This window comes from Spodoptera frugiperda, chromosome 3 (genome assembly GCF_023101765.2).
Source record: "Spodoptera frugiperda isolate SF20-4 chromosome 3, AGI-APGP_CSIRO_Sfru_2.0, whole genome shotgun sequence".
Taxonomy (NCBI): Eukaryota; Metazoa; Arthropoda; class Insecta; order Lepidoptera; family Noctuidae; genus Spodoptera; species Spodoptera frugiperda.
The window spans coordinates 1,523,111-1,547,067 of NC_064214.1; the positions used below are offsets into that span (position 1 = coordinate 1,523,111).

The 23,957-nt window shown below is 36.6% G+C and overlaps 2 protein-coding genes across 2 annotated transcripts in view; one reads left to right on the forward strand and one right to left on the reverse strand.

Annotated features, from left to right (window-relative positions):
- Window positions 1-23,957, reverse strand: part of LOC118273875 (elongation factor-like GTPase 1) — a 123,962-nt gene that overhangs the window by 22,361 nt on the left and 77,644 nt on the right. The gene's annotated exons all lie outside the window — the stretch shown is intronic.
- On the forward strand, window positions 1,563-15,269 carry LOC118273891 (protein giant-lens). Its single transcript, XM_035591067.2, has 4 exons — window positions 1,563-1,967; window positions 11,988-12,112; window positions 13,409-13,676; window positions 13,911-15,269. Exons 1-4 carry the CDS (start codon window positions 1,776-1,778, stop codon window positions 14,157-14,159), a joined length of 834 nt encoding a protein of 277 aa, XP_035446960.1. The 5' UTR covers window positions 1,563-1,775; the 3' UTR covers window positions 14,160-15,269.

Genomic DNA, 23,957 nt, shown 5'->3' on the forward strand with positions numbered 1-23,957 from the left:
AACTTATTTTAAAGCCACAAAGAAGAAATTTTCATTTAGTACTTAGATACTGAATTAATTCTCCAAATCTATCAACCGTATAGCAGCGTAAGAAACAAAATCCTCAAAGTTCCTTCAAAAAATATTCCCAACAGAACTTATTCAGAGTTAACGTTCGCCCGGTAAGCATTTATTACGTATATAGAATAAAAAGACGACTGACCACGTGCCATCATATACACACATACATATAGTATTTCCCGATACTCATATAACTTGATATAAACAACACATATATAGCGATCGGCAGGTAGGTACGTATAGTACTATAGCGACTGTGTCCATTCATAAGAAGCGGTTCATTCATGCGGCCGCGACGACGGTGAATGGGAGCGAGAGAGAGGAAAGATGTAAGGTCGCGTTACATTGACAATGGATTCTTTTTGAATTCACATGAATGAGTTGAAATCCTGTTCTACGAATACATGAATGACATTGTTTTGTTTTAAAACAATTGAATATGCACGATGGTAGCCAACGGCTTTTGTTGATCGAGTGGTTATTACGGGAAGCGAGAGGTTTCCCCCCCTGTTACGGTAATCACACGAATCATCTGTTGTTCTTATTGTTCACTTCAAGTAGTTGCATTGTGACAGGATTACTAAAAGGGATTCTTTGTCAACGAAACCGTAGTAAATTTGTAAAATTGTTTGTAAAGATAAAAGATTTGAATGAAAGCAAAACAGTTAGTTGTTTGTAAGAAAGCGGAATAATTATTATTATTTTTAACTCCTGGGATGAAAACGTGGGATGAAAACGGAAACACCCTTATTTTCTTTCTTTACAACAACTATTTGTAATGGAACAAAAATTTAAAAATATGAACACGTCCTTAATTTAATTAACAAAAAAAAGAAAATCATCATTCCATTCGCGTTCGGAAATTGACGATCGCATAAAAAATTAATAAAGATAAAAATCTTGTTCCGATTTTAATTTTTTTAAATCAGGTTGTATCTGTGAGCGCGCCCTTGCCAGAGAGCAACAAGATTGTGTAAAAAAACATCGTCGGTAGGAAGTCAAGTCGACGCAACCGAACGCTCTTGATACATGAGAGTATTTGAAAAATATATATTTTATTACGTCATTTTACGATAACGACTTGGAAATTTGACGCTTAGGGCCGTTTGCTTATTCGGGATTTATTAAGTGCCTATTTAAAAGCCGTATATTTCAATCGGGTATTTAATAGTTTAGTATTGATGCTTTGTTTTAACTATTCTGCCTTCTATATGCGACTTAAGGTTTTTTATAAGCTAAAATGTTTCAAAAAAATAATGCTTAGTGTTTTGTTCAAAAGAAAAACCATAATACACCGACTCATATCAACAAAAGATTATCAATATTATTCAAAAGTTAATAATAAATAATACATCTCCTTATAACATTAACGTATTCTTTTTTCTTTCTTCAAAGAAACAAAAAAAAACATGTAAAAAAAAACAACTTAAAAGAAATGTTCTCGCGCCAAATTCTCAGGAAAGCTTCAAGAATCAAGTCATACTGGTCGTAGTCGGAGGTGGTTATACCGGGCGCGTAGGCTAAGTCGTACCTGACTCGGCGCGCTTGCCGCCAGTCCGAGCTTGCCCGACCACAACGCGACACAGCGCACGCGACCCGAACACGCACGAACACCGAATATCGAACACCGTTCACAATTCGAACATTTTCAAACAATTGGAACGTTACTACTGACAGTTACTTTTTATTTGTGTGTATTTGTAAGTGAAACGAATATGCATGTGGTAATTCCTTTGCTGTTGGTGTGGGCACTCTGCGGAGTCCGTGGTGTGATAAGAACACCGTTGGAGGCGTTCAGGCCTTCAGGAGAAATACACTTGAGGAGGCCAGACAAAATACCGTTCCTGCCGCACAAGAGACTACCAGTACCATCAAAAAGCGATCTCAAGATATTATACCAAACTGGGGTGAGTTTTTGTTTTAAGTTACCCATTTTGCATTGCGAAGATAAAGTCGAAATTTTTTAGTATCCACATCTCAGTAAGATTTTATTGCATTTTAATTCAGACGAATAAAAAAGGGCCCTAAAATGAAACGACACCAATAATGTGAACACGTAAGTTTCTGAAAGTTCACAACAAGTTACCGTTTTGTGACTACGCTGGCATTGAATCTTTGGAAGTCAACCTTCAAAAAATCAAGATTGTCGTACAAATAAGTAGTAACACATTTAACACTGCAATTTAAACTTATGAAATAGCTTAATTAACGTTTTGTTCTCGAAATATGGAGTGGTTCATGAGGTTGGCGCCAAAACTTAGTGAATGAGGCAGGATGACGAATTCCAATGGAGGCATTAATACATGTTTACGATGCAAGATAAGTAGGTTTGAACAAAGTGAATGCCTTATTGGATCATTGTTGTATAGTTTAATATTTAAACGTCAAGAGTCGTGACGATTGTCACGAACAGTGAATTTCAAAGGAAACCATTACTTGTTTTTCGAAATTCCGAAGGTAATATTTAACGTTTGTCAATTTTTTTAACAATTAATAGGGCATGAATTTAAAGTGTAAAAATGTCGACATGTCTATTTGTTAAGTCAAAAAGTTACGATGCAACTTATTCAAGGAGTATTATCATTTAAAAGTATAAAAAATAAGATAATTGTAAATAGAAGCCAATAACATATTACGTAAGCCATTATTATATGGATAGTAAACAAGTAAACGATATATTTAATAGTAAGTTGTCAGTATCACATAATTATCGCAATAGATGACGCATTGCGGCTATATGAGCAGATAATTATGAGATTCCACGAAGGGTTCCACCCAACAATTAGACCAATTAAAACGGGCAAATAGCACAGTCAAGTATGTCGGCCAGATTAATTTTTATAAACACGGAGAGACCCCATGACTAAAGCACACTACCAAGAAATTGTAAATAAAAGTTATGCGGAAAAAACACATTTACATCAACGGATACATCGTCGATGATAAATCTTAAATTCTCCATGCGATATTAACATCAGAAACCAGTAAGTATCACAATAAAGCCAATAAAAATAAAAGCAGTTCCGGATGTCAAGTCTTGTCAGTTATATTTAAAAAACAACGATAATCATTATTATATCTAATTTTAAAAGTCGATTCAAGAAGATAATAGCTCTAACCTAGGTCCGTAATTACGTTTGCTCAATAATAGCTCTAAAATATTAATATCTTCACTTGAATATGAACTGTATCGATCAAGAAATAAAATTCAAATTGTGAGTAGTAGCGAGTGTTTTAAAAATGGTATTATAAAATGGGAGCGTTGCGCGGGTGCGTAGGCGCACGCGTAACACCGGTGGCGGCAGGTGTTCATTCACTCATTCTTATCTTGACAGCTTCGATGACTTACGGGCCGAGCCTCGCTCCCGGCCCGTGTGTGCTATTTGGTATAAAAAAATATGTTTTTTATGTCATTGCCTTTAAGCCCATTCGTAACGGTAACCGTCTTTTCGATCGTTCGTCTCTTTAAGCGACGGAATTTAAAGTTATCTTGTCGTTTATTCATATTTCGTTTTATGGGAGGGCTTAAATCTTGACAGATATACGAGTATTAAGCGGCGTGCCATTTTTTTAAGCTGCCTTAACAAAAAGTGCAGTCGGCCATTGTGCAGGTTTCAGATGCAGCAGTGTTCGAAGTAATCAACCGTTTAGTTTCACAGCGGGTATCAAAGTGCCGACTAGTAAATAATGGTTGAGTTTAGTGCTCCCAACATTTGAATAACAAAACTATGAGAGGGTGTCTGTGATCTGCCGACGCGACACACCTCTTGAATCCCGCGCGGGCCACTTTGAACATCTCATTGATAACATCTGAATGGATTCATTACATCATATAATGTGACATTAAGAAATGCAAACGCATTCATGGTTTGAGCCTTTAGATTTCGGTTTTGTTTGTGTCGACACGTGCTAAGAGAGATATAGGTGGATAGGTAGATGTGGATAAGAATTGCAATTGTTTAACGCGCGTTGAAAATATCTCAGTGGCAATCAGACCATACGGATATAAATCATCATCCTCACTTGCTGTTGACAGTGACGAGAGCCTGGTAGCAATTTATAAGTGCTAAAGGACGCCGCTCGAACCATCGGGGATAATTGAATTTCAGTCCAATTTCATCGCAATTCCGTCTGATATACAGAATAGAATAATGGCTGAGCAATTTGTCTCACCGAACGAATCACTTGTCGTTCCCGTATTTGATTTACCGATTTGCATTTTCTTGGAAGCCGGTTACAACATATTAAGTGCAGTATGAAATATTGCAATATCTTGAGACTTGCTTATGTAAATATGTAGTTAATTGAAGGAAATGAATAACCAAGAAGTACTGAGTATCTTGCAATTGCGACTGTTATGAATTTTATGTAGGAAGTTGTATAATTTTTGTGAAACATCGATTATTCCCTTTTGGTGTTGGAAAAAGTTGAATACAGTATTATTTGCAACGTTCTGAATGTATTTCTCAAAGTGTTTGTTATTCTTTGCGTGCTGTAATGGTTGTCGCGTAATTAGAAAATCGTCTCAAATTGAAGCTAAGTGAAGTCATTGTGGTTTGCATGTAAACATCTAATCAGGCGTCTTATGGCTGGTATCGTGTTTTATTGGCCTGAATTGTTCTAGCACGGAAACTATATTCTAAAGATAGTTCAACTATTTATTAAATAGACGCTCAATCTACATTATACCCTAAATGTTTGAACTTTAAGTCTGAATCACTTTAAAGAGACGGTAGAACTATTTTATGCCCTTAAATGTGAATCACTCATGGGACTTTGTTTTGTTTTCATATATTTGATTATGACACATCGTATCTATTTTTTATTACATTAGCTAAGGGGACGACAAATGACTCATATCTAACCCTAAACCCAATGAAATCATCGCTAGCAAACCATCAAAAATAAAAGTATATTAAAAACAAAACTTAGAAGAAATTCCAAGAATCATGACTATCTTTCGTACAAATATTATTCTTTTTGTTTAAGATACACGCGCTGTTGCGACAGGTATCAAAATTCGGACGTCATCAATGTTGCTAGGATATAAACCAGCTTGTATTATCATCAATCATTATTAAAACATTATTAGACGTCGACCTCGGGTGCCGCCCCGTTTTCTGCTACATCACAATTTTCCATTACACAATGAACGATTCCGTGTAGGTGTGAAATAGGGTCACGCGTTCTTGCAAAATATTATTTATATCTCTAATAATATAGTTGCAAATGGAGTAACTATTATGCAGCTGATAATGAGTTTGATATAAAAATAAATTGCATAAACAAGTGAAGATAGAATGATCGTATTCTTTAATAAACTGCACTTGATGGAGGCAATAAAAAGGCAGCTACATTATAAAAAGGCAGCTACATTAAATGAACAATGTGGCGAATACGGCGCCGTGAAGCAATTAGTGATAAGACAAGTCTATTATGAATAAAATACCTGACACATATTTAAAAAGTCGTAAAAACTTCGCATAAAAACTTCCAAATCAGCTAGCATATTGTTTATGACCAGTTTTTTCATTACGGCTTGAAATGTGTGGCGCCATTTGATTAGCTAATTGCTTTTGAATATTTTGATAATGCTAAATCCGTAGCGGATGCAGAGATACGAGACCATGATTTAATAATTAATCAATGTTTAATGTATTGTGATTTCTTTCTGTGGAATGTTGTACAATAATCAGAAACATTAATTAATTTTATTCCAAGAAGAAATTGATGGTCGTTTACATTATATTTTGTGTATTTTCTCCGAAGTGTTAAGTATACGTCAAATTTTATTTTTAACCAACGATATTAACTTTGGTTTAATTCGACCATATAAGATTATATAGATTCACAAACTTAATTCCACCTTATACCTTAACCTCGGTAGCCAATTTTTGACTATGATAAACCGTGTAAAACTAAATAGCTAAGTTCTCAGTTACAATTGTTAATTACCAGAACAAAAAACCAAATACAATCAAAGATAAAAAATAAATGCACAAAAAGATATAAAGTTAAATGAATACATTTATGTAAATGAAAACACATTGCTTTAGCATAATTAAACGATGAGTGTCAATGACGTCTCGCGCATAGCTGGCGACTTTGGTGTTAACTACGAGATCCTTAACGATCTTTTTAATACTCGTCTATAATCATTTTAACATTATGTTGTAGGAAAATAATAATAAATGAAGAAAATATTTAAAAATAAGGATAAAGTTACACAGACTTTAATACATTTCTGTTGTGGTCATGAGCTAGATTAGCTTATCGAAAAATTTGATAATATTGTTCTTTTAGGTTTCAAATACTCGGTAGTTCAATAAACAGCCGTGTAGCTACTTATTCCCGTAGCTACTTAATCATCGTCGCTGAGAGTCCAATACGGCCTAAAAAATTGTAACATTTCCAATAATAATCTCTTTTCCAAAATGTAATCAGAATAAGTCACGTGGCCATAAGACTATGGCCATTTTGAGAGTACTGCTGACTGCTGTTGTACAATGTAATTTCTCAAAGTATTATACGAGTGACAACTTTATATCAGTGTTGAATGAACATGTCATAAGAATATCACATACAAAATTACTAACAAATAAAACGTTTCTATTCGCAAGGTCTCTGTTTAATGCAAAGGACACAGGAAAGCATGCGACGAAGCGGACGTAACGGGAATAAAGCTCAATTTATACGCCAATAAAACTTATGCACGTACCCATATTTAAATAATATTGATGATGCAAAATGCAACACCATACGACAAAAAGGAATTTTGCATCATTTAGTATGGCTATGATAAAGGTGTGAGTTTTGCAGAATCTTAAGTTAAAGAAATAGGGAAAGAAGTAGTAACTTAACACAAATAGCATTAGATAAAAGTTACTTAATCCGTGCTGATTATAACCAATTTGGGAAAGGCCAGGGGAAAGACTATAGAAGTCAAATTGCATATAGAAGTTACATCAAAACGAAAATATAATATAAAGTCATCCTGCAGGTCGGATTTGAAGAAAAATAAAATCAATAGAAATAATGAGATAATTTACGCTTCGCTACGGCTGGGATGGACAAAAAGCGTGACAGTGGGACACGCGTCAACAAAGAAAAGCGATTGTAAAAAATGACCTCGCCGGGACTTTGGTAAAGCCGGGATACACTGTTGGGAAAGTTAGGGGAATAAGATAAAGATTAAGGATATAAACAAATCTTCATATTCGTGATATGTGCAAAGAATAAAACAACAACATGGTTGTGAATTATCCAAATTTTGCAGTTAGAGATATAATGAAGAATAAAGATCCAATAATACTGCTAGATACAATAAAAACGATTAGGTACTCCAATTTCAAAAACATTAATTAAATTAAAAATTACAACAAGAAATCAAAATCTGCCTTATACTCTACACTAAAGAATATTAATAAATAAAAAAAAACAATAAGCTTCCGAGAACCGAAGCACCTGCGTTACGCCACAAAAACACTAAACACCCTTACCGCGGCCCAAAAAATAAACATTAAACACAGATCGAATCTTGTCAGTTTTTGTTTAGATCCAACTTCTTTTTCGTTATAACTTCTTAGTTTATTTGGAACCATTCAAGTGAAGAAACTTGATAAATTAATGTGATTAGAGACTTGGTGCATTCAGGTTGAAAAACTTTGAACCGAGAAAACTGTTGTAAATGGAAAATGGGTTTAGCAAAATGAACAACATTTGAAAATAGAAAATAAAAAATGTCAACTGCCCAAAAATGTAAATATTGGTGCCCTAAAAACCGAAGGTCTTCAGACAATCGGTACTCAAGTCAAATACAAGACTCAAGTAGGCGACACTCGAGCGGGATTACCGTGGAAGACGAACTGGGCCCGGCTTCCGTCTCAAGGGGCGACCACGTGTGTCGTCAATGGACCGCTCCGGATGCCCTGGCCCACAATGGGGACGCCTGTATGCTTAGACATTATACCAACACCTCCGGACCAAAACGTCGCAACAGCACTCCTCATGTGGGCGGTTAAGACCTTAAGAAATGATGCAACCGTCGCGGATGTGTGATGTAGTTGTAATATGAGGAAGTTCGTTTGAGACTTGCTTTCAGTACTCTTTATAAGATGCTCCCCTTGAGCGAAATTGTCTGTACGTTTGGAGGGTAACCATTCACTGGAATATTAACTTTATGAATGGAGGGGAATCCTATTGAAAATTACGCCTATTGAAACGTCAAAAATACAGAGTTAAATGATAATACTGCCTTATTTTCATTCACAAAATGGTATCGTATTAATTTAAAAGTCGATGCGGATTTAGATTTAATAAAATATTATGAGGAAAACTATTTAAAAACATGCAGTAGTGGAGTCATAATCGATTCCAAGTCTATTTACCAGAACGTCGCCGTTTAAATTGTTTACATTCGCGTAGGCATAATAACGTTCGAACATTATACAAGTTGTTTCATAACTGCCGGTGTCATTGGACACATATTTATGACAATGTGTGTATACAAGCGCAGTGACGATTAGAGGCGCGTGCGTTCATTCATTGATACTAGGTACATGTGACGTATACGTTGGCCGTTGATGTCTTTTAAACGTGGGCTTGGGCCGCGCCTTTACGGCTACGAAAACTCACGGCCTATGAATAATTTTACTTTTAATTACGCGTCTACCTGATTTATGGGGTGTAGTAAAATTAAAAAGGTATAATATAAATATTTTGATTATACGTACGTGTCGGATAAATGCCTACGATTTATTGCTCAATAAAATGATTTTGGCAATTTGAATTACCTTTATAGGCTTTTTTATTTTATTACTTTATTTTTTATTGAAAAGTTTGTTTAATGGAATTGTTTTAACGTTTATTGAATCGTATCGGGACAATCTCTATAACTATGTTTTAAAATAAAGTTATAACACTTCAACAAGTATACTGGTAACTCTGTATACATTTTATTCGTCCGCTAATAGCGTTAGCTGCCGGCTATCCACTAATTACGAAAGTAATAAATAACGTGTGACCGTCGGCTGTGGGGTACTTACTCGGATTAGTAATTTCTTGGCTACCTGTGTTCCCGGAATGGTCCGGCCAACATCCGGCCCGGTAGCCGGCGGCTAACAAATCGTTATTTATAATTTATTGATTACACACTCGCGTTTCGGACGTGTAATTATGAGAAGACATTAATGTTACACTTACGGATTCTGGAGGGATTTTAACGGATATTTTAAATTATAGCTAATGGAAGTTGCTCTTGATTAGGGTTTTTTGGGATGGAGAAATTGTTTTTTCCGTTCAATCTGTATTTTTTGAGGATTAGCAGAAATGCTATGAGAAGATTTTTAAAGAAATGGAAGTTCTTTACAATTTTACATTAATCGTTAATAGCCTGTGGTCCTTCGAGACGCAATGTCAAAACAAAACTACATAACAGTGAAATAATATACAATTAAATAACCGAAGATAAACGTCATTAAATTTAAATAAGTCGATGAATAATTCAGCATTGGTCACCATTAGCCAGTTTATATAATTTCGTCCCTATGGCAAAGATTATGCGACCGTCTCCCTAAACATTGAATGAATTGAGAAAATTATCTCGATAGCATCACATCACTCAATCTGTTCGATAATGACTTTGATATTCATTCAACTATGGCTTTTATTACAATCCAAACTTTTTTGTCCTTACAAGAACTAAAGTGTTCGTCAAACTTCGCACTTTCCTTCAGCGCCCAGCATCTTAAACTGAAACAGTATAAGCAGGATAGAAATATGCTCAACACCTATGTTAGAAAGAGCTAGGCGTACTGAGAAGGTTGTGGAAGGTCGGCGGTGGTAACAAATTATTTTATTAGTGTGTGGCCACCTGTTCGATGGACCGGATGCCCCGCCCCCCTCGCCCCGCACACAACGCCCGCCAAGGGACTTAGGCAGTGGTTAGGTTACCGCCGAGCTAAAGTATCGTATTGTTAGGGCTAAACTCTTAAATTGTATCGGAACTCGATACAATAACCATTTTTTACTGTTGGCGTATGTGGAGGTTGCATTTCAAATGACCTTTATTGGATTCCCTCAAATAACTATATCGGATTTAAGTTTAAGAGACTAGAAAGAACGTTAAACCATAATATGTTAACAGTTTTAAAATTAAGGCCTACATTTAAAGTAAACTTTTCACAATTAGAACCTAAAGAACACTGTCAAGGCTTAAGAAAGGACCAAAGTTTCAAGTCTTTTTATAATAACGCCTTAAGCGTTGTCTCAGATAGATATAATTCCCAAAAAACACCAAAGAACATTGGACGGTTCCCGGGGCATCACAAATAGCTATTCTTTCGTATAATGTGCGAACGTTGATTGTGTGTTTCTGAATACATTAGCGACATGCAACCACTTAGCAATAATCGTGTAACTGTCTTCCAAAACATCCTTATTTCTTGAAACTACAACATTAATAAAACCTCAATACAACGTAGTACTATTGTCAATTTTTTGTCGACCCTATTAGGAATTCAATGAGGTGCGTCCGAAATGTAATTTTCTTACAACCTGCATTAGCATTCAGGCCGTCACCGAGACTCCGTTAAATAAAGGCAAACTCTTGACGAAGTAAGTCAACAACCCATACATTGTGTCTACGCGTTGTACTTTTTGTTTGTTACACAAAAGGGCTGTATCCGGTGTTTAGGAGATCCAACTGAGGCCGTTTCCGCGAAATCTATCGCAATACATAAGAAACAGGAAGCATATCCGGAACAACGAAAAAAATACATATACAAACTTTTTTCACACCTATCCGTGAACAGGGTTGTCGAAAATGTATTAGGAATTTGAATAGAAAAGGTTCTATTATGTTTTTGACTTCAAAAGTAATTTTTGGTTCATATAATAAAATATTTTAGCCGTTAGACAACTGGTTACATATGTAGCTATAATTAAAATTGTTCACTCGTTATGTTTAAATTACAACGATGAAGAATGAATTAGTAATACGCTTCCACAAGATATAATCTACAAAATAACTATGATTCAACACCTGATTAATAATTTAAAAATATGATAATAAAAACCAAGCATCTACGCCATTCGCATAAAATTAACAGAAACATCTTGGTTAATTGTTGTTTCGCATTAAACCGTAGTTAACAAAAAGCAAAGGAAATTAAAGCCATCCATCGGATGTCGACCGTTTCCAATTAAACATAGTAATTTATAAGAGGCAATAATAGCTTAATTACAGCTGTGAGCAGTAGCCCTGCAAGTCCTCGCAGAAAAAATGTTCCCACAGCTAACAGGTTGCCGAATGGCACGTCTTCCGGTCGGAAGTAGGACCGATGGTCCTTTTGGACGCAAAAAAAAAATAAAAGGACCAGAGCACATGTTCATATTGTGATTCCTTTACGGAACGTTATGATTAACATCGATTTGGCCTGGTTTGTAATATCTTTCATTATGTTCGTGGGGCAGGTGGCCTGAAACACCTTCCGTTTTTCCCACGCCGAGTCCTTTTGTGGCGATGATTGATTCCTTTAGAATTTTCGTACGTAATGTTCGACGTGTCGAATTGTTCGTACGTATCGATTGATTTAGTATGCGACGCAAGTTTAATGGTAAACATTGCAGGCGAATTTTGATGGGTTCCGTGCATACCGAACATTGGAACATTGTACGCGCGTAATAATGATTGGCTCATGTAATCATGTTTGTGTGTTATTGTGAGCTGTTATCCTTGCCTTCTGTATTATACGTTACTTTAAGGAAAAGGTTTATTGATCGACACGTCATCATTTAATCTATTCTGCAACTTTTTAAATATTTGTATCTACTGATTCAATCCATTTCCACTTAAAGTATTTATGTGTTACTCTTAAACAGACCTGAATATTAGACTTAATACTCATGATGTTCCTATTTTATTCCAGGGTTCCGAGGAAGATCTCCCAGACTGTCGGCCGCGACAGGTGTGCAGTAAAGTGGACCTCTATGATGCGACACAGCCCTGGATCGAGAGGAAGTGTCGCTGTTTGGGTCATAGGCCGTGCTCTAGGTCAGTATTGTGTACCTCTACTTTTGACATTCTGTTGATTTCTTGGGTTTTAAATTTTGGATGATATGTGTGTGTGACTGCCTCGTTCGTCCAGTGGTCACAAGTGGGAATGCCGGACCAGGAGTATCGGGTTCGATTCCCGGGTCGGAAAAAGTATTACTGGGCTTTTTCGGTTTTTCAAAAGTTTCGAATTGTATCCAATATAGGTTCACCCCCCCATTACATAGGACTTATAACACAAATGGTGAAAAGTGGGTGTACACTGTACATTGTATACACCACCGGGCATTACCTACGTGCCGTAATGTGCACAACTGCCCACCCCTTCAGGTATATTTTATCCCTGGACGTTGCATATGTGTGCCAATTTAGGTTGGTTATTTTCCTTTTCATTTAATCTTATTTTTTCTTCATTAGATTTGCTTACATTGGATTCAGTTATTATTTTTCCGTCTATACAACTGATCTGTTTTGACTAAATCTCGACCTTTAGCTACGAAATACTAAAGGTTATATGTATTATATTTTATAGTTTCTTGATAAAGGATATAAAAGTCAACTTAACGTTTATCCTCATACTAATTCTTCAGAAACAAATTAAATTCAAATGTGTCGGTTGTTCTTAATACAACCTTTGACAGTTTCCCTTATAAGATCAAATTATAGTGAATGGTTGTAGCTCGAGGCCATTATTTAAATGTCCTCAGTTTTTGAGAGCATTAGGCAGGTTATATAGCATTATTTGTCTGTATAATGATCTAAACATATTCTTAAGCTTGTTTGAGTTAGTATTGAGAGGACCCGGTGCCCCTTACAGGTGTTGAGGGTGGCCACCGGGGTGGTTTTAGTGAGGTAAAAATCCCACACTCCCTAGCCTTTTATCCCCAAAAAAGCTAGGCGCCTTTTGAAGGTTTCCCCCCGTCACCAAAAAAAAAAAAACTTTTTGTGAAATTATCTAAGCCTAGGTAAAAAAAACTTAGATGTATTAAGAATTTTGTTGTTTCATCGGATTAATCTTCATATTTTGTGATAAAAGTCTGCATTTATCTTATAGACGAATAACTTCGACTCGCCTACTTTCTAATCTCAGTTTAATATCAAATACACAGGGTGACGACTCTATAAAGGAATTCCAATTCACTCAGAATTAAATCTAGCGTAAAACATAATTATCCCTGAGTCATTGGTGGCCGTAGCGTGGTCTAATGGTACCTCCTAACGGGAACTGTGAAATGTGCAAGTTTTATACATTTTGTATGTTAAGAGTTGTCTAATTAGTGATTTTTCTCATTACAGTGACCTCACGGCCGATGACAATCACACGTTATCAGATAAAACAACGTTGTATAAGACGTGTGAGCCTGTGAAGCGGTTGCCTAAGTGCAAATACTTCAAGGATGCGGCTTGGATCATCTATTCGTTTCCCGACAGCAATGCAACTCAGCAGATCGTCAATTGTCACTGTCCCAAGTTCTCAGTCACGTATCTATTGAAAAAGCTGCCGTACACGACACCTAGCGGAGAACAGGGGAACCAATACCAGTTTGCGTGCTCGCCGCAAAGCGTGAGTAGCCTTTCGAATATGCTTTTCGTTCGTTTGAGTCAGTGACGCTAGATGGAGGCAGTAGTTTATCTTTAGTTTTTGTGTGAATGTTTTACTTTAGTGTTTTACATACAAATTAACTGAGAATAAAATGTACAAAAGTGATTTTCCTCTCTCTCTTACTTTCTTCATCAAAAACAGAATTAACGTTTTATTTTCAACTTAGACTAATTTCTTAATTTTCTTTAATTACAGAGGCTACGTTGTTCAAGAAAGGAGCCCTGCAAGTTGTTCAGCGCGAGGCGACGACACGAACAAATCGATGAAGTGAACGCGAACACAATATGCCAGTGTCCACGAGGCCATACCTGTCCCAGGCATCATACGGAGACGGGAGTGCTGGCAGGCATCACGTACGCGGCCGAGGACATCCGCACGTACCACGGCTACTGCATGCCCGAACCTCCTCCCGACGCATACAGGTTCGTCGGAGACAAAGATTGAATCAACAACCAACCCTCAAACGTGTGATTCAGCCGGAAATGTACTTAAAACTGTACATTGAACGCTCCACAGCTTCCAAGAGCACACAACGAAGTTTGCTTTGCTCATTACCTGTTTAGTACAAAAGTGTTAAGCATGTTTGGTTTTTAAAAAGAATGACTAATTTGTTAAATAATTTAAACGGCAGTGATGTCTATTTTGGTTTCGGATACCGATACCAAGCTTGTTCGTACGCTAGTCCATGTGACACGATCAAATTAACGAACAAATATTAAGCTTTTAATTATAATGTACAATAATACAATGGTCTCATGTAGGATGATTCGCTAAATATAATTATTAATGACCATATTTTAAATTTTAACCGTTAACTAAGAAGGTCTAGAATTGAATGAATAATATGATTAGCGAATTGTCATGCAAGCGGCCATTGGTGATACAGATGCTGTAAATATTTTATTTAAGTACTTTGTATTACGCACTGTTTCTGTTATAATCGTGTAAATAATATTAGATTAAGTCGAATCATTCCAAACGTTTAGTTTAAATTATTATTTTTCATATTTTAATTATTTACTTGCCATACTTACGTAGTTTGTTGCGTTTGTTCCGAGTCTTCCATTCCAGTCAAGAAGACAACGTTATGTTCATTGTTTTGTTTATGTTAACAAATTGTATGATAATATTTTTTGTTATACGAAAACGAGTTATTTGATAGCCATATCTTAAGGTTGTAAGTTTAAAATAACATGTTTAAGTATCTAGAATCGACTGATACCAGTTGCGTTGCGAATGCACATCACTATAAAGAGTGACGTTTGATAATTTTGGCTGAATCTGTGTATAGTTTTAATAAAGCATCTTTGGATATAAATACCAGTGTAAAATTGTTCTAACAATATTGGCGATAGTTTTCTCTAACTAGAGTTCTTGTGTAGGAAAGTTCTAGAAGTTTTAATAACGCTGTATCTATGTAAATATGATTGAATGTTGGTGTTTGTATATGATACCTGCGATGTGGTATGTCTTCCTTTATTTGTTTTATTATGTATAGGTATACAATAAGTTAAATTATTGAAAGAGAATGAATAAATGTTTCGATATCAATTTTATCATCGTTTTATTGTCACTCACGATACATTCAACTACCGCCAAGTAATATGTGGATATCGTTATTCCACCTAGATGAAGGGTGGCCTACACTACGTTTGGCTAGACGTAGTCTTCACTTCAGAACACATCAACCCAAACGGTCATCGGTTCTCCTACAAATGTGCCTAGACCACTGTCATTTCAGTTTGCTCATCCTTGGGGTTTCAACCTATCCCTTCTGTACCCTTAGTTCAAGTCAAACAAAACAGCCGTCAAACTGTCTTAACAGTTTGGTGGGTTTATGTACGTATAATTTTTTGTAAAACAAATAAACGATTTTATTAGTAAAAAAAAAGTGTGCTTTACGTTTATAATAAACGAAACAAGAGCGCGTTCGGTCTTCGATTGGCCAGTTCGAATAAACCATTCAATCAGAGTGCCGAACGAGGGATCGTTTTCATAGTTTTCATAGTGTAATGATAGTTTTCTATCAGAATATTTTCATAACTGGGTACCTATATGAAAATGTCTAGACATAGTACATATCTACTATTAAACAAAAAAATATAGAATTAAAAATAATTATCGTCCATTATAATTTTCCGTTGTTATACATACAATGTAAATGTACGAGATGAGAGTAAGATCTCGTGGACGCGGCATTACATTAGTTTCTAATACCATACTGCGGTTACTAATCAACTTGCTAAGCGTAAGTAATCATTACGGCAGTATCTCTCAACAGGCTACCGGAAAGGTATGCTGATGAGATTGTGGAACTGGATTCAACATTGCTAGGAAGAATAAGAATACATAGAAAATTGTTATTCTTGATTTGTCGCTGAAAATGACTGCATAAACTTGGAAATGGGTCAAAACTGCCAAAATTTTATTAACAAAAAGTAATAAAGGCCTTGAATTCGATTGCACTTGGTAGACATTTTCTGAAAATTAATACCTATGCTTGTATTTCTCATTACAAAGAATTGAGAAACTAACCAGTCAACAGTAGGGCAACTTTATAGCTACCTCTTTCTAATAAATAGCGGATTGAATAAATGACACGGACTAATCACGATTAACGAAGTTATTAAAAACTTTTATCGACGTATCTCCAACAATAGCTAATAATTCAATATACATTGCTATATCACGTACTGAAGCGTATCACACAAGCAGACGGCACTTCAAAGGAAATAAATCACAATCGATCGTAGTAGATATCAACTCGCGCGCAATGCAGGTGCTATAAAACATTCTGACGTGCAAAACATGTGCTGAAATACTCAATCAGTACTAATCTCTCAAAATCTAACAAAAGCCTTCTGAAGAACTATCGACCCATTTCGCTTCTAAGCCACGTCTATAAGCTGTTCTCAAGAGTGATCACGAACCGTCTTGCGCGAAGACTCGACGAATTCCAACCACCCGAACAGGCTGGATTTCGGAGCGGATACGGCACCATAGACCACATCCACACAGTGCGGCAGATTATACAGAAAACCGAAGAGTATAATCAGCCCCTGTGCCTAGCATTTGTGGACTATGAGAAGGCCTTTGACTCGATAGAAATCTGGTCTGTCCTGGAGTCCTTGCAGCGATGCCAGGTTGATTGGCGATACATCCAAGTGATGAGATGTCTTTACGAAGCCGCCACTATGTCCGTCCAAGTACAGAATCAGCAAACACGTCTCATACCATTGCATCGAGGAGTGAGACAAGGGGACGTCATATCCCCGAAACTGTTCACTAATGCAATGGAGGATATGTTCAAGACGCTGCACTGGAAAGGACGTGGCATCAATATCAATGGCGAACACATCTCTCACTTGCGATTCGCAGATGATATCGTCATAATGGCAGAAACGCTGCAGGACCTACAAGGGATGCTGAACGACCTGGCTGACTCCTCTGCACGCATCGGCCTACGGATGAACTTGGACAAAACCAAGGTCATGTTCAATGAACATGTTCTACCGGAACCGATTGCGATCCACGGAGCCGTCCTCGAAGTTGTTCAGAAATATGTCTACCTCGGGCAAACGTTGCAGTTAGGTAGAAACAACTTTGAGGATGAGGTGAATAGGAGAATTCAGTTGGGTTGGGCAGCTTTCGGAAAACTCCGTCGAGTCTTCTCATCGTCAATCCCACAGTGCCTAAAGACGAAAGTCTTTAACCAGTGCGTCCTACCCGTAATGACATACGGTGCCGAAACGTGGATACTTACGGCTAGACTGGTCCACAAACTCAAAGTCGCTCAGCGGGCTATGGAAAGGGCTATGCTCGGTGTCTCTCTCCGAAATCGCATTCGAAACGAAGTGATTCGGCAGAGAACCAAGGTGATCGACATAGCCCACCGGATCAGCAAGCTGAAGTGGCAGTGGGCCGGCCATATTAGCCGCAGGACCGACAGCCGTTGGGGTAAGCGAGTCCTGGAGTGGAGACCGCGTCTCGGTAAACGTAGTGTAGGACGCCCCCAGGCGAGGTGGAGTGACGATCTGCGCAGGATGGCTGGCAGGAGCTGGATGCGAGTCGCTAGTGATAGAGCAAAGTGGCGAACAATTGGGGAGGCCTATGTCCAGCAGTGGACTGCTATAGGCTGATGATGATGATGACTAATAAACTTTTTTCTACGAAGATTGTTCCGATATAAGATCATTGACTTGCAACATGCAACGTAGAGACTGCAACTGCGATTATTATTTTTATTATAACCTACTCATCAATTTGCGAACAATTACGGTCGCGCCGATGCGCGTACGATGATGCGGACGTGTAAGGGTGCACTATTGGTTTGTGATTGGTTAGAAAAGCAACTTTACTTCGAGTACATAAGTACTTGTATTTTGTTCTAGATTCTTATATAAAGATTTTGTCATCAGTTCAGGTTTAGTTATTTCATATTCCATTTTACGCTTAATGTTTTAAGATCTTAACATTAATTGCTTATAGCTTCGCATGGGTGCAATGGTGAATGCCTTCCTCTTGAATCACTCTATCAATAAAAAAAAACCACACCAAAATCCGTTGCGTAGTTTTAAAGATTTAAGCATATAAATGGACATAGGAACATAGAAAGCGGCTGTGTTTTATAATATGTAGTTATCAAACATAAAATAAAACTATTCCTGTACACTATTTTATCCCAAAACATTATACATTGATAAGAATCTCTTTAACCGTCAGTAATAAAACAAATTCCGTAGATTGTGAAATGCGCGAGTGCCGCATGGACAACGCAGAGCAATAAGTTAATGATCTGTGACATTATCGCGTGATACCAAGAGTTACGAGCATTAAGCCTATAAATAAACACATTAACAATCTATCCATAACTAAGCAACTAATCTACACTTATGTTATAAATGCGAAAGTTTACATGGATGTTGTTCTTATCAAAACAATTAGATGATGTAAGATAAATTAAAGAAGATTATAAAGCTTATAAAGATTTTGAAGCTACACTTTGGAACGAGCACCTAGCTTCTCTGACGGACAGACTGACAGACGACAGAGAACATTCATTATTTCTTTCTTTGTTAATGTCTCAAAAGTATCTACGTAAGTAAATGGTTTAATTGGAATAAATGATTTAACTATGACTTTGACTTGAAGTCGCAAATAATACATGGACGGCTATTTACCCTGGTCACGTGGGTGAAGCCACTGGGAGAAGTAAAAAGTAGTTGAAGTAAGTGAGTTATACTAACAATACAATGAATTTATATTTTTCATTCCGGTTGTAGTGTAATAAAAAGTGAAGAAAAAAGAAAGAACTAAAAATTCACTGTATTGTTAGTGTAGCATAGATTTCCGCAAAGTAACGCCTGACTCTATTCTAAAAGTGGATGTCATATTTGTTATACCTAAATGTTTTGGTTTAACACAATATTTACACTTTAAAAATCTATTTTTTAAAACAATATCATAACATTTCCTAGAGCAAACGGTATTTTATTTTACATTTTTCTCGACAAACGTTAGCTTGTTATCATTTCGCAATCAAAAACGTGACTGCGACAGATTAGTTACAATTTCATAAAAACGGCACTTCACACTCATATTTTCTTTGAATTACGTATTAATCGTCACAGAATCGACATACATTTCGCTAATAAAGATCCAATCATACTTTTTACGCCGTCAAAGTATCTGGTCACGATTTAGTTTATCTTAAGCGAATAAATAGCTAGAGAAATTGTGTACGTGTTGGGTAAATTTACTTGCTTATTCACCAAGTATAGCGAAGCTGCACTACTTAATTTTTACTTGTCTCAAACTGCCGTATTCAGACTTTGTTCTGAAAACAATTGCTAAGGAGTTGGTTAAGTAACCATTAAATTACTCGGAGTGTGGTGGTTAAATCGGTAGTGGAAGCTTATTAAAATGTGTCTTACAGCCGTTTTAACCAACCTCAAAATTTAAAGTAACCCCTAAGCTAAGGTAGGTGACATTTAACGAAACTTGGTTTTCACCAACTCATAAGTAAGACAGTGGGGGTTAGTTTAGGTGTAACGCCACACTAAATAACGTTTATTTACGAAACGGTTAAGGGGTGATTGGTGAAAACAGTAATTAACCTCTTTCCTGTCGGTATATGAGACACAATAGAAAACACATTGTGTCTCGTATAGATCGCCGTTCTGACATCCAACGGGTTAATCTTAAGTCTTTAGAAGAGCAGAGGTTGGTTTACAATATTTTGTCCACAAACAATTAAGCTTTTTGTTATGAAGTGAAATTCATTTAAAAATAAAATAAATCTGCTCCTGAACGGATAAAGATATAATACAATCTTATAAGTGAAATTATACCCCAATTGAATAGCAGAAATATAAAATCCAGAGGTTATGATTTCTGAATGTCAGTAGGTACCGCAAAAACTTGACTGGGTCACCAGAATGAACTGTAACACCGAGTCGTGTCAAACTGTTTTTCCTGTTTGAATTATATTAAAGAAACGGTCGGACATAGCCTAAAATAGCAAATTTAAAGGCTGCAGAAGTACTGTTAACCGACTAGGCTTGTAAAGACGAGATGGTTCAGCGAATAGGCCCGCACCATAGACTGTAACTAATTCAAGATTACGATATAATAACGTAACAAATGGCTCGGGAAAAAGCTCGCCTCATTCCACTAATTCGCACAACAAATGAGTTTTTTTAACGCGTAAAAACATACCACTTTGTCAGCATTACAATAATTATCTCGAACTAAACATCATAACAAGAGGCTATCATGTTTACGTGTATAAAATAATCGCACTTTTAGTAGGCAATTTGCGATGTCGTTTTTTGCGGATCATGCAACCTAAACTGTTTGCAAATTTGATTAAAATGCAAAGGCAATTTCGACAAAATGGGATCAATTCGAGACCATTCTGTTATCAATTAAATAAAGAACGTTGCAAATTGATCACGTCTGCCTTGTGTAATCGTTTTACACACATAAAAACCAATATAAAGCCGTGCGACCAATTGAAAATATATTTTTTCCTACCGACCAATAAACGACATGCAAATGACAAAATGGCAATTTAATACAATTAGATTTCTTTTGAAGAGTTTCTAAAATGACGTTGCATCGTTAAAGCGGTGACGAATGAGAGCCCTTTCTTCGAGTTGTTTCATAACACTTTGGAGAGATTTATTACTGTACTGCAGCTATTAATTGGTTAAGGAAAGTTAAGTTATTGTTTCTACTTATCTACGCAAATGAAACAGAATTTTACGGTAAGCCATTTAAAGAATCAGTAAAGAATTTGAATAGATAAAAATATCAACTGTACCATTTCGCAAACATACAATATTGTGGGACATAGGTAACTGTCATTACTTATTAAGCAGTCAGAAGTAGCGACAGGTCACGACACTTGCAATTTTCATCGCTCAGTCATCACATTATGGCTTATTATGGCACACAGTAATTGGATTCACTTAATTTGTTCTACGTGTTATGCTGACTAGCGGTGACACTTTGAGTCAATTCTATGTTAAAACTAGACATATTTACTGTTACATACAGTATTATTGCATTAATGGGAGTAAACCTATAGGTTAGTAGGTAAGTAAGGTACTTTGGGAACCTACTTAACTTAATCCACACTTAACTGAAAGTGCATTCAATGTAGACGTATAAAAGCCTAATTTCATCCAAGTTATTTCTCGAAGACAAATCGAATTTCTCGCTCACACGACAAATGTTAATACAGTCACGATTGCTTTTTGTTAAAAGTGAAAATGCGTAGACGCAAACGGTGGTCAGTTTAGTGTGTATTTTTGTATGTCTCCATCATTTCACCATGAATGTATTAATATCCCGATGTGCCGTGAAAGTCGCAACAAAGTTGTGGTTACTAAGTGCCTTACGTAAAACATTAAATTAAGCACTTATGGCTAATCTTTCCTTTTTCTTTTTCTACAATTTTTCCAGATTGCTTGTGGCTTCAGGAATAGCTCGTTGAGGCTCGAAGATTATGATATTTAGTTCGGATACGAGGTATTTTGTTACATTTTATGGTACGCCGACGTGTTAAAGGCTGGAGTAAAAAACTCGTACGTCTAGTAGACAAATTCACATGCTTCTATGAAATCTGCTCTTTTTTCTCGTGAGAACATTAGTGTATCCTGTACGTACATTACTGGTTAAGATAGATAACCCAACTAGTGGAATCTTGTTTAAAAATAAAATTAAAAGTGAATCTGTGAAGTCCTTATAAATATACATAGTTATAAATATCAAACAGATTCAAAGACGAAACTACAATTATAAATGAAAATAATCTCTTGGGAACGTCAATTCAGATGAGACCTAATTACTTTTAGACATCTTACTTGAACATTATTATCTTAGCACACGCCCTTAATTCCTACATCATATTCCTACCCATGTCTTATTGCAGAGAGTAATTGAATAGCGAATAGGCCCACTCGTAAGTCCTCGTGACCAAAGTAACGTCAGCTTCACAAATAAGACGACCAACTCGAATCGTGAAACTTTAGTGAACATAGAGAGACATAACATAAATAAGTAAACATGGTGAACATCGAATATTCACTCGTATAACTCTCCTGCCGATATTGTACCAGCTTTAACGGTCCTTGGGGTAATATAAGAAAACGACGACAAACCGTACGGCGGTTACCTTAAACGTTCAGTACTAGCTACAGACAAGGCTAGGTTCATAGCCATAATAAAAATAGTCTTAGAAAATGTTGTATGTTAGTTACTATAACTATGCAAAGTTTACCGTACTACAACTTCCTTGATATAATCACAGAGAGTTTTTATATTTAATAAAACATGCATCGTTTTTCAACAATTGCTACGCTCGGAAAACTATCAGTAATAGTAAAAGCCGGACGCAAATTATTTTCTGCCTAGGTACACATTGAGTCTATGTCTAACCGCAGACAAACATTTTGTCTGCGTTCCCCATCTTGCTACTTGCCTTAAAGGCTGAGAGAGTGGTAACGGTCAGCGCCTTGCACCTTTTATGGGCCAGGCTATTTCACGAGTTGGACTGCCATTACACAAATCAGGACATCTCAGGTTCAAGAGGTGATAGAACCAGGAACAAACTAACTGCGTTTAATTATGCAAGAGGATCAAGTAGCTTTAATACTAAGAAAATATTGGTGATTTAATCAACTCAAGACTATTTATGAGACACAAAATGTATACGAAATAGCTAAAACGTAACATTTAGTTCCATAAATCTTAGTAAATTGAATCGGATACTTTAGATTTATATCTTCCATTATTTAGGATTTACTAGGAACCTTCGTAAAATTGAAGTCTTAACCCGACACTTACTGCCGCCGGCTTTACCTAGGCGTGTCTGTTCCGTACAGCCCTTAATCTAGAGAGCTGACTGTACGCATCCTACTGGTCGGCAATCATTAGGGGCGACCACCCGTGAATCTATTTCGTTTCGTAGCGTCAGCCAGGAACAGCAGTTTTTCCATCTAAAAGGAATAGTTAGACGGCGCGTTTTAATGACGGCTCGCTGGAGCGATGATGTGAATGTGAATGGACTTGCGAGAATGTACGACTACTGTTTCTTATGAACAACTATATTGCAATTGTTAAAGAAACAAGGAAATTATGTACGTATCTCTAATAATCTTTCTGACAAATAGGTTAATTGTCACAATATTACGTTTTAATGGAAATGAGATTTGCCTTTTGAGTTTTATTTCATGTAGCCTTTATGTTATCAATGTCCAGTAACCAATCTTCAACAAGATCTACATCAGCCTTCACTTGACGGGTGTCTCCTACCGTCAATTACATAAACATGGTCACAATTTCACTAAAGACTTGATCTTACCCTATCATTAAGTTGGTAATTCAACATCACTCCGCTTGCAACGTTGTCACTCGTTCAATTTGTGTTAATGGGTCAAGAAGGTCCCACGGGTTGGTTGCCAGTCACACCGACCGCGTTCCACTGCTTAATTATACGGCGTACAATCAATTTCACTCTTATAACAGAGTCAGCATGCAAATTTGACGGTGTCAGTGTAGGTCTAGGCCTATTTGCTTTAGTATTTATAGACCGTGGAGCAAAATTGTCTACGTTAAAAATGCGATTACTGAAATGCAATGCGATTTTTATTGGTTTTCTCAACCACACTTTCCAACGAAAGTTTAATTTATTTAAGTCATGTCGATATAAACGCTTTTTAATGTAGTATTAAACAT